The sequence below is a fragment of the Pleurodeles waltl genome, chromosome 10 (assembly GCF_031143425.1).
Source record: "Pleurodeles waltl isolate 20211129_DDA chromosome 10, aPleWal1.hap1.20221129, whole genome shotgun sequence".
NCBI classification, from domain to species: domain Eukaryota; kingdom Metazoa; phylum Chordata; class Amphibia; order Caudata; family Salamandridae; genus Pleurodeles; species Pleurodeles waltl.
The window spans coordinates 916,483,455-916,495,793 of record NC_090449.1 but is presented as its reverse complement, the minus strand read 5'-3'; the positions used below and the strand labels follow the sequence as shown (position 1 = coordinate 916,495,793).

Here is a 12,339-nt window from a genome sequence, read left to right as displayed (position 1 = left end):
TCCATCTTCTGCTGAGGGAGAAAAACGTCATTATTTAGATATCCATAGGGCTCTCTCAATTTACGTGGCCAGATAATCTTTTCACAAGGTGAACACTTTGTGACTTTTGGAATTCCTAATAAGGGTTCACAACAATCCACAGTAACTCTCGCTAGATGGATTATATCAACCATAATCATGACATTTCTATGCACCTATGTGGAAATGCCCCACACTTTCCTTTTATATTATAACTGGGAGTCTAACTTTGCAGCTGGAGCTGCCTGCTAAACTCTGGTAATCAAAACAAATCACAAAAAACACACACATAGATATTTATTCTTAGAGGGATGATGTGGCAGTCATATTTAGTCATTGGTCTGTCCAAGAGCCATTCACATGTTGCATCCGCCCAAGACAGCAAAAAGCATGCGGGGAACATCCTTCAGCATGCAGTCTTCTCATTGCATGCCTTTACCACACATCCTTTAGCACGCACATGTCTTTACCATACATTGTACGCATAGATAAGGTGCGTGGAAAAGCCATGCATGTTAATTGCATGCATTCTAAAGTCAGTGGGTCACCCCACTTCAGTCACTGGCCCTGTGAGTACTGTAATTATGTCTGACCACATGTGCACATCAGTCAGAAAATCAGTGCAATTGATTGCCAGGGTTTCTGGAAAAGTCCTTGCATTTTCCATATTCTCCTTTTATGTGTGCCCTTTCATTATGCTCTACTCTTTTATTTTGCCCCTATATTCTATGCCACCTGATGATAAGCTGGTGATAAACACAGTATCCCTGATAGATGCCTTGTGGAAAAAGCTGTTGCTCAATGCAATATGTTTGTATTAGTTATGGTGACAAGCCAGTGATAAAGGTTAGAGGCTGGACTCATTTACTGCGAATAGTTATGTCTGATGCCATAGGTGTGATCTATTTATCAAGGAAAAAATTATGACAAAGAAAGTAAGGCCTGATTTATTAATTATGTAAAGCATATTTAAAAGGCAATATCCATTTAAGGGTTAGTTGTTAGTAAGCTGTGTTAACGTCTGATGTATTGTGTTATATGGATTTTTACATAAGATTGTAGTAGTAGAAGGTGATCGCTGCCCCCATTGACACACCCATTAATCCTTCTTAATCCCCTTTTGTAAGTGGTTGTATATTTTTTAGCCAACCGTTTATGGTATTTTTTCACTTTATAATACCTGATGCGTGTCTTGTGGGGAGGTTATGCTCAATACCGTGATCCTGAAATTGGTTATAGTGACATGCAAATAATAAAGGTTAAAGACCTGATTGGTTGATTGGGAAACATAATGGCAGATGCGTAGGTCTGATCTGTTCATAATGAAATGTATCACAAAGTCAGTAGGTCTGTCCTATTTATTGTGAGAGCATACGTTGAAGGCAGTAGAGCCCGTATTTATACTTTTTTTAGCGCCGCATTTGCGCTGCTTTTTGACGCAAAACGGCGCAAATGGTGAACTGTTATTATAATGTTTTAAACCCCAATGCATATTTTTTGCATGGGGCATTAGAGATTACCATAGCAGTCAAGAGATTTTTGTTAGCTACCCACTCTTACAATCACTATGGATAGAAGTATTGAATTGTTATAATTCTTTCTAGGGACTCTCAGGAGGGATTGTATATTTTTGTTAACTCTGAAAGGCTACATATTTATAATATAATCCATACTATATATGTATGTATTAAGGTACCTAGCCGTGCTGGGATGGTGAAACTACGATATAGTGTGCACAATATAAATCCAAGACGGCCTTCAACTGCTATATTTAAATGAGTAGTTATGTTTTATTGCAAGCATACATCTGCTGTGTTTAGGCAGCAACATGTTTTTGCGTTTTTTTTTTATTGTACTCATTTTAACTACGTAGTTTGCCAAGGCCGAAATATTGCCATGCCAATGCTTGTTGAGAATGTGATCAGGCACAATCAGCACTTTTATTTCCAATCAGAATTGCAGTTACTTAAAACATCATATGTGAATCAGATATATTAGTTATTACGATGATGATACCATTTATATTTGCACTGCATGCAGCCACACTACCACAGTCTATTAATTTTATTGTAGAAAAAATGTCATAATTTAATTTCGTTATTTTATAAAACTGTAAACAAGCTTTCCTCGTTTGCTTTTCTTTTGCGCTTTAGCACATAATGGTTATTGTAAAGTGTAACATATCTGCATGCTACTTTCAGATACTTAAAGGCCTCCATCTAAATATAGAACCTGGAAAGACCATTGCTCTTGTTGGTTCCAGCGGCTGTGGAAAAAGTACCTTGATTCACTTGTTACAAAGATTTTATGATCCGCTGCAAGGGGAGGTACAATTTTCATAATTCTTCATCATGTTGGAAATGTATTAGTTAAAATGTTGTTGCTTGATCTCCTTGTCAGGTTTGGCATGGTGTCTGATTAGTGCAGCGCACGTGACTTTCTGTAGAACAAATCAGATATAAACCTGTTGCAATACAAGTAACAATTCACAGCAATAGGTAACAAAAACATATGTACAATCGTGACTTACCTGTCCATAGTGATTTTGAGCCGTTACCTTACATCAAGTCAGTTGTTATACCACTTCTTGATGTAAGTCCAGATGTAATTGTCCTGTCATGTTGTATTATTTTGTTATGAGCATTAATCCACAGCTTTGCTTGTTCAACAGAGTTGTAGTTTTGTGTGACAACATATACACATTATTAGCCCCCTGGAGTGGTATTATACAAACTTAGACACCTTAGTCAGTTGTGAATGGTTGTATGCCACCGAAAATTAAAAGAATGTGCTGTTTTTGGCTAGAAATATAGCAGAATTGGGACTAAAAGAAACAACATAACAGAACACAACACATTAACGTAATACAAAGCAACATAACATTAGAACAGAAACATAAAGGGCACAACAAAAGAAAATGCACCATACCAATCATATGCAAAACAATGCAACAAAAAAACAATGAAGTAATGCAGCTCAACAGCACAACCAACATTACACATCACTAGCTCAACATACACACAATTTACCACATCCAGAAATGTAAATCTGTTTTTGTAATGTGGTGGTAAACGGTGCTTGCATTAAGCACTGATTAACTTATTGATAGCACACTCCATTAAGTAGGAAGTCTTTAATGTTACATTCGGCAGAGTTTCCAATTAGTGTTTTACACAAAGGTACTGTTAGAAATTGGGTTATTTTGTTGGCAGTCAGGTTGCCCCCTGTCCAAGCAAGGACCCTCACTCTAGTGAGGGCAAAGGAGAAACACACCTGGTCAACCCCTGTTCACCCCCTTGGTAGCTTGGCACAAGCAGGAAGGCTTAACTCAGAGATAATATGTGAAGTAATTGTACGAACACACACAGCAATACAGTGAAAACACTACAAAACGACTCAACACCACATTAGAAACATAGCCAATATTTATCTGAATAAAACAAGACCAAAACGACCAAAATTCAACATACACAAGTGAAGTTCTGAATTTTGCAAGATTAAGCACAGAAAAAGTGCTTAGAAACACAAATGCTTCAATTAAGTGATATCAAGGCGGCGTGACAAAGTTGTTCCCAACAATCTAATGCCAATGGCGCCCGTCACGGTGTCATACGGACCCCCAGGTACAGTACCTTGTGTAAATGTGGGTACAAGCCGGGGCACAGAGTCGGGGATCATGGCGTTGCTGGATCCAAGGTGGTGTGGGTTCCAGTGCTGCGAGGTGAAGGAGCAGAGACGTCACGAAGAGGCGTTGGGTCCTTGCTGCGGAGAGGTGGAGGTGAGGCAGCATTGGTGTGAAGCTCTGGATCCACTCACTTCTGGTGGAGTCGATGTCTCGTGGTCACGACGTGGTATGGTGACTTCCATGTAGTCATGGACTTCAGCGAGGCTGCAGCGGTATCAGGCCTGCAAAGTCGTCACACTTCAGTGAGGACCACGGCTTCGGTTGCAGGCAGCGTCACGGGATTTGGCAGTGGCATCATTCCGGAGACGTCTGAAGCTGATTTCCTTGAATTTTCTTGATTTTCCACCAGCTTCTCCTTTCAACTGCCCGACGATTGGATTAGGCACCACTTGGCATGGCTGGAGTCTCAGCAGAGCGACCAGGTGCTGGCAGAGAAAGTGTTTGATGGCCCTGAGACTTCAGAACATGGGGCACACTCAGTCAAAGCTCTTGGAGATTCTTCTCAAGCAGGAATATACCACAAACTCCAGTCTTTGTCCCCTTTCACAGGCAGAAGCAGCAACTGCAGGATAGCCCAACAAAGCACAGTCACAGGCAGAAGGGCACTTCTCCTTAGTTATTCAGCTCTTCTCCTTGGCAGAGGTTCCTCTTGGTTCTAGAAGCAAATCTTGAAGAAATCTAAAGTCTGGGGTTTTGGGTCCACTACTTACACCCCTTTCTGCCTTTGCCCAACTTCAAAGAAAAGTCTCTGTTGTTTACAGGATCCTGCCTTGCCCAGGTCAGGCCTCAGACACACACCAGGAAGTTGGCCACCGTTTTGTGTGAGGGCAGGCAGAGCCCATTCAAGTGTAAGTGACCACTCTTCCCTCCACTCTAGCCCAGATGGCTCATCAGGACATGCAGGCTACACCCAGCTCCCTTTGTGTCACTGTTTAGAGGAAACTCACAAACAGACCAACTGTCATTCTGACCCAGATAGGGAATCCACAAACAGGCAGTCACAGAATGATTAAAGCAAGAAAATGCCTACTTTCTAAAAGTGGAATTTTCAGACTTACAATCTAAAAGCCTACTTCACTGAAAGATGTATTTTTAAATTGTGAGTTCAGAGACCCCAAACTCACGATTTCTATCAGCTCTCAAAGGGAAACTGCACTTTAAGAATATTTAAAGGCAGCCCCCATGTTAACCTATGAGAGAGATAGGCCTTGCAACAATTAAAAACGAATTTGACAGTATTTCACTGTTACAAAACACATCAGTACATATCCCGCCTTTAAAATACACTGCACCCTGCCCATGGGGCTACCTAGGGCCTACCTTCTTCGGGGTGCCTTACATGTAGAAAAAGGGAAGGGTTGGACCTGGCAAGTGGGTACTCCTGCCAAGTCAAATTGGCAGTTTAAAACCTGCACACACAGACAGTGCAGTGGCAGATCTGAGTCATGTTTACAGGGCTACTTATGTGGGTGGCACAATCAGTGCTGCAGGCCCACTAGTAGCATTTGATTTACAGGCCCTGGGCACCTCCAGTGCACTTTACTAGGGACGTATGAGTAAATCAAATATGCCACTTGTGGAAAAGTCAATTACACATGTAATTTCACATGGAGAACACTTGCACTTTAGCACTGGACAGCAGTGCTAAAGTACCCATAGTAACTAAAAAAGCAAAAACAGAGTCCAACACAAAGCAACAATCTGGGAAGTAGAGGCAAAAGTTAGTGGAGACAACCCCAAGCACGCCAGGTCTAACACATACTCTAAAGTAAAGAAGCGTATACACTGACTGCTGTTTAAAGTCTACACAATTCACTAGAAAATTATGAAAAAAGCAATTAGCAGCCAACAAGCCACATTATTTAAAGAAAGCACATGAGTATTATTTTTCTAAATTTTAGAGCAAACAATTTTTACCAGGTGTAGTCTACATTTTAGAAAAGAAACCTCCCAAGAGGAATTAGAACTGTTACATTTTGACAAGATACCTAAAAACGCACTTTCCCGATCTTGCTACCCTTATTACTCTAATTGGCAGTAAGATGGCCCTCACTGACGCTAAAAAAGTGTTACTTAAAAGTTACAAATGGCAATTCATAAACTGGAACTTAATTCAGATTAACGTTTTATATTGTGCATTTTAAACAATACCAGTATGTCTTTTATGGATGGTAACCTTTTTAAGGCTAATACTAGTTAAAGAAGTGTTAAGAAATTGAGTGGCTACTTCTGTTATTTTGTAGATTACTCTGGATGGTCATGATATCCGAACCATCAATGTGAAATGGCTGAGAGAGAAGATTGGAGTTGTGAGTCAGGAGCCCGTCCTCTTTCGTACAACAATTGCAGACAACATTCGATACGGCAGAGAAGGCGTAACTGACTCTGAAATTCAGCAGGCTGCCATAGAAGCCAATGCTTATGACTTCATTTCCAACCTCCCAGAAGTAAGATGCTACACTGTTGTATTATGTAATGATAGTATCAAAAATACTAAGACACACACATGCATTATTTCTGTTTTGAGACATGCAGTGAGTTGCGTAGCAAAAAATGAAATCAGGACGAGTTTAGTGACGTTAATTTGTGGGATGAATTTGGTAATATTTTTTCAAAATTCCATTTTGATGAATGACAAAACGCATTAAGCAGTGCTTGCTTCATTAAAATTATAATTACAAGTATAACGGCGACAATGTTCTTCATAGAAGTAAAATGTTGCAAAGTAGAACACAGACAAGTATCTGACCTCCTAAAAAACAGCATAGCATACAGCATAGCAACTGTCATGTAGGTTAACAGATGTGCAACAGTTGCAAGGGTGGTAAATCTTGTAGTTTATCTGGTCATCAAGGCCCATAGTTATACTTTTTAGCGCCGGATTTGCGTCATTTTTATGACGCAAAAGCAAGCGCAAACTTACAAAATATCATTGTATTTTGTAAGTTCGTGCCACTTTTGTGTAAAAAAAAGACGCAAGTGTGGCGGTAAAAAAAGTATAAATATGGGCCCAAATATTTTGCTTTAGGGTTTCTAGGCAATCATATGTGTTTTCTGGTCCTAAACTTGATTTTGTGTTTTTTTTAGGCATTCAGCATTTGTACAGGACCTCTCTTCTAAATGCTTTTATGTATGTTAAATGGGGCCTAATTTCGAGAGTGATGGATAAGGGACATTTGTTGAAATCTGGTGGATGTCCCCCTCATCCACTCTTGTAGTTCCCACAAGTCTTGTAGAGAAGGAGGACCACTAGATTTCCTAAATAAAAAACTCAGCTCGCTCAGCTGCTGGAAATCACTTGTGAGCAAGATGGCAGCACTGGGCTAGCCAAGGCTGGGATCTGCCTCAGGCAGCTGGTCATGGTAAAAGACAGCGTGAGGTAATCAGAAGTCAAAGTTTAAGCTTCTCAACAGTGTCAGGATGATGAGACAGACACGAGGGCAAAGGAGAGGAAGAGCTAACTCTTTTGTGATGGTGTGATCGCTCCTACGGAGTCCCAGGGCAGCTCAAAAGTCAGAGCCCAGATGCTGTACACCTACCTGCCAGTCAAGACCTGGGCAGACCAGTGCTTATTACAGGGAATTAGAGATCTGCATGGCAGATCCCACAGCGAGGTCCTGATAAAAGGGAAGTTTTGTTTGGAGTGCTTGGACTGCCTGACCTGGCTGGGTTTGATCGATGCCTGAGGGAAGTCAGCTCACTAGTCTTTATCAGGTGTCTCACAGCGAGGAATGCTGCCCACAGAATCTGAGTGTCACTGATCGCCAGGAAGTCACTGTGAGAAAGCAACCTCTATCTAGCATGGTTACCTCAACTCTGGCCTGGTTGTGAGTGTGTGTCAGTGTGTTTTTACTGCCTCACTGGGATCCTGCTAGCCAGGACCCCAGTGCTCATAGTTGAAACCCTATCTGTCAGTGTGTTTTGCCTTTCTCACTGGAATCCTACTAGCCAGGACCCTAGTGCTCATAGTTTGTGGCCTAATGTGTGTGTTGTCAGTAGTGCTTAACTGTGTCACCGATGTTCTGCTAACCAGAAATCCAGTACTTATGCTTTATCTGCTTCCAAATTAGTCACTATAGTTTAGTGACTTCATATTCCAATTCCAATTGGCACACTGGACCCCCCTTATAAGTCCCTAGTATATGGTACCTAGGTACCCAGGGCAGGGGGTTCCAGGAGATCCTTATGGGCTGCAAAATTTATTTTGCCACCCATAAGGAGCTCAGACAAACCTTTCTTCAGGACTGCCATTGCAGCCTGAGTGAATTGGTGCACACACTATTTCACAGCCACTTTTACTGTATTAAAGTAACTTATAAGTCACCTATATATCTAACCTTCAGTTACTGAAGGCTAGGTGAAAAGTTACTAAGTGTGAGGGCACCCTTGCACTGGCAAAGGTGTCCCCACGCATTCCAGGGTGAATTCCCTGAACTTCATGAGTGCGGGGATATCCTTACACGTGTGCACTAGATATAGGTCAATACCTATATGTAGCTTCACAATGGTAACTCCGAATATGGCCATGTGAGGTGTCTAAGATCATGGAATTATCCCCCCATTCCAAATCTTGTATTCCTGGGGCCAAACCCATGCATCCTGGGGGCTCCACCATGGACACCCAGTACTGCCAAATCAGCTCTCTGAGGCTTGCACTGCAGCTAAAGCTGATGCCACCTCACAAACAGGTTTTTGCCCTCCTGGGGACTGAGCAGCTCAGTCCCAGGAATGCAGAATATTCGATTTCCTTTGGGAGGAGGGTGTTATACCTTCTCCCTTTGGTAATAGGTGTTACAGGGTTGGGAGGGGTAGCCTCCCAGTGCCTCTGGAAATGCTTTGAAGGTGCCCTCCTTTCATAAGCCAGCCTACACCAGTTCAGGGATCCTCAGTCCCTGCTCTGGCACGAAACTGGACAAAGGAAAGGGGAGTGACCATTCCCCTGTCCATCACCACCCCAGGGGTTGTGCCCAGAGCTCCTCCAGTCTGTCCCTGGCATTAGCCATCTTGTTTTCAAACATGTGGGGACACTCTGGAGATCTTTGTGTGGCCAGTGCCAGCAGGTGACACCAGAGGGCCCTCCTGATAGGTGCATACCTGGGTAGGTAGCCAATCCCCATCTCAGGGCTATTTAGGCTCTCTCCTGTGGGTTCCTCTTCAGATTGAGCTTGCAAGAATCCTCCAGGAATTCCCTGCATCCTCTGCTTCAGCTCCTGATCGTCAGATCAACTGCAGACTGCTCCAGGAACCGCTGTAACTGCAACAAAATATCCAGGACGACTCCTGTGACCTGCAACTTCAGGTCCAGCCAGCATTTGCAACATTTTCCAAGGTGTGCATGCTTTGAGGACTCCCTGTCTTCACCCTGCACCAGAAGAACTGAAGGAATCTCCAGTGGAGTGACGGGGTCACTTCCCTGCTTCTGCAAGCACCTTCTGTGATAACGATCGGTTCTCTGGGACACCTCTCCTGGCGATGAGCATGCTCCCTGGAACACAGGTGTTGGAACAACATGACCCAGACTGTCCTAAGGTCCAGCTGTCCAGGTTTGGTGGCGGTGAGAGCTTGCCTTCCAGGAATATGACAGTACCCCTGTGCACCGCATCATCTCCAGCTCCTTTGGCTTGTATGCACTACTTTCAAGAATCCTTCATGCACAATGTAGCCCAGGTCCCCAACACTCTATCCTGTGACACAGAACTCGCTGAGTTGTTCTCTGGCAGCGTTGGACCTTCTTTTGTTGTGCCGCACCAACTGCACTTTGCATCTTCTTTGTCCCTGTGTCCTGAGACTACTGTGGGTATTGCCTGGTCATCTGTGGGGTCTCTCCAGTGTGGGTAGTCCCCTCTGTCTCCTCAGTCTGAGTTGAGGCCCCCAGGTCTCTCCTTGGTTGATGAAGCGCCATTTTGACGGAAACCACGACCTTGCTTGAACCAAGGCTTGTTGGACAACTCCAGCGACGAAAACAGCTTGCCTCCAACATCTCAACGTGGGGCACCTCCTGCACCACGCAGGAACCTGCAACCATTTTCTTTGGTGCTCTTCTGCACACTTCTGCTAACCGGAGAATCCCCTTTTGCACCATCTTCTAGGTTGGCAGGGGCTCCTGTCCTTCCTGGAATCTTCTGCGACTTCTGGACTTGGTCTCCTCTCTTCACAGATCTTCAGGTCAATGAATCCACCATTTGTTGCTTGCAGTCTTGCTTGGTTCTTGCAATAACTCTTATCACGTCTTGTAGTGTGTCCTGAAGAAACTTGAAGTACTTTACTCCTACTTTCCTGGGCTCTGGGGTGGGTATTTTACTTACCATTGGTGTTTTCATACACTGCCAGCACCCCTCTATGCACTACACTTGCCTAGAGGGGAATTTGTGATTCACATTCCACTTTCTTAGTATATGGTTTGTGTTGCATTATATTGTATTTTCTACTGTTTGCACTGTTCTATGACTATTTACTTACCTGATTTTGGCCGCTAGTGTATATATTGTGATTAATACTTACCTCCAGAAGGAGTATTGCCTTTAAGATATTTTTGGCCTTCTGTAACTCAAATAAAGTACCTTTATTTTTGGTAACACTGAGTATTGTCTTTTATTGTGTATAAGTACTGTGTAAGTATAGTGGTATTGCAGGAGCTTTGCATGTCGCCTAGTTCAGCCTAAGGTGCTCTGCTACATCTACCTCTAGACAACCTAAGCTGCTAGAACACTGCCTACATTTCACTAATAAGGGATAACTGAACCTGGTATAAGGTGGAAGGACCTCAGGTACCCACCACAAAGCAGGCCAGCCTCCTACAGTCACATCACTTAAAACGTGGCTGCTTCACTGCAGAGCTCCTTATCCCCTAAATCTGAGGACTCTGGAATGGGAGGAGAAAAAAACACTGGCCCTACATCCCTAGAAGGTGTTGACCATGTTGCACCTAGGTAGAATTAGAGGTGTATCAGAAAGGTAAATATTCACACCATTCTCTATAAAACAGGACCCTCTTCGTCTGTAAATCCCTCTGAAAAAGCAATAAAAGACTTTGGTGCTGCTGGTATTTCCTGGGAGAGGGCTCCCTGAGTAGTGATAATTTAGACTCAGCAGTATTTTTGGCTTGGATGATCACCAGTATTCCTAAATGGGATTACCCTCTAGCTGTTTCCCAAATGGATAGACATTTTATGGAGGCCTCCATTGTCTGCTGGACAAGCAACCAAGTCTCCCGTCTTGAGCCAAACTGGAGGGGGGGTTTATTGAGGTTGACAATTGCAGGATGAGGGGCTTAGATACAAATATGGTGCTTCATTTATTCAAATGCAGGAGTCTATTTTAGAGGGTCTGCCCTTTCTATGGTCTCAGATGAGAAGGCTCAGACTTTTCTACCCCTGACTCAAGCAATGTAAAAAAAAGACAAAGATACGTTGATGGCCCAAGACAAGTAGTCCATTATACTTGTAGGATGAAGAGAGGGAGGGGATGAATATGGCAATTGATGTCTCTAAAGATGTACTATCAACATCAACTGACCTTCTGAAAGAAGGAGATGGCAATCCTAAGGACAGTAGGATTGCAATTTCAACCCACCCTTGACCAAACTGGTGGAGGAGTTAGTGACACAGGCCTTTGATGAAAGGTTCTTGGGTTGTATTGGTCCTGAGAGGGCGAGATATTGTGTTACCTTGAGGGAGTCCAATTTACCCCTCCTAGTCAACATCATCGTAAACCTCCAAAAACAGTGCTTAGACTGCCCAAGGTGCATACAGTTGTTACAATGCCCTTGGCCTCCCCCTCAGATATTGTGACAAAGCAGCAAGCTAATTTGGATCAGGCTGAGACATAGCTATGTTCCATTACTGAATTTATTCAGCTCTTTAGAGAAGAGAGCAGGAAGAATAACATCACTGAAAAACTGTGCATCCAAAAAAAAATAGGTTGTACCGTGTAAACTGTATAAAAATATGGACATCTTACAATCTAAGATATCTAAAATGGAAACCAGACACAGTGGACTGGTAGGGGTTGTTCAGAGCAGCCAAGCCCAGATGGACCACCAGGGGACAAGGCTGGAAAATTACTTTCGTAGAAATAATTTGTTACCTTCCTAGATCCCCGGGGGGCAATAAGGGAGATGATATAAAATCCGACAGTGTTTGCCTGTCTAAGGAAGTCTTTCCGCAGTTCCACGATTGGGACATGTGTAGTGCTATACAAAGAGCACACTGCTTCCTGCCCATAAACTGGTAAGGGCTGAGGTGCAGAGTATCCACATGCTATCCTAATCTAGGTTGGAAACTTAATCTTGAGACAGCTTATCTATCAGGTGGCACACCCAAAGACCCTGATTAGATCTCATAGGGTAGAGGTTCTAGTAAATTCTGACTTCTGTTGCGAAATTGTGAAGAAGAGATGGCAACTTTGAGAACAAATACCAGCACACCATCTTTTTTACTTGAACCTACTAATTTAAAAAAAAATATGCAGGCAAGAAAATGTTTGCAGTCGCTTAGCCCAAGTGCAGGAGCTACTTAGTCAATAGAAGAAGGATGCTAGTACAGGGGGTGGAGATTTGGTAGCGTAGCGCTACACGTTAGGCTGAATATTTCCTTTATGTATTGAGTGATCTCTGACGTATGCTTGACTTCTAACGT

The 12,339-nt window shown here is 43.0% G+C and overlaps 1 protein-coding gene across 1 annotated transcript in view; it reads left to right on the top strand.

Annotated features, from left to right (window-relative positions):
- The window catches only part of LOC138262461 (ATP-dependent translocase ABCB1-like), a 691,566-nt gene that overhangs the window by 244,725 nt on the left and 434,502 nt on the right, over nucleotides 1-12,339 (top strand). Inside the window, exons 8-9 of the mRNA XM_069212356.1 lie at nucleotides 2,220-2,345; nucleotides 5,947-6,150. Of these exons, the coding sequence (XP_069068457.1) occupies nucleotides 2,220-2,345; nucleotides 5,947-6,150 (330 nt within the window). The remainder of the gene's footprint in view (nucleotides 1-2,219; nucleotides 2,346-5,946; nucleotides 6,151-12,339) is intronic.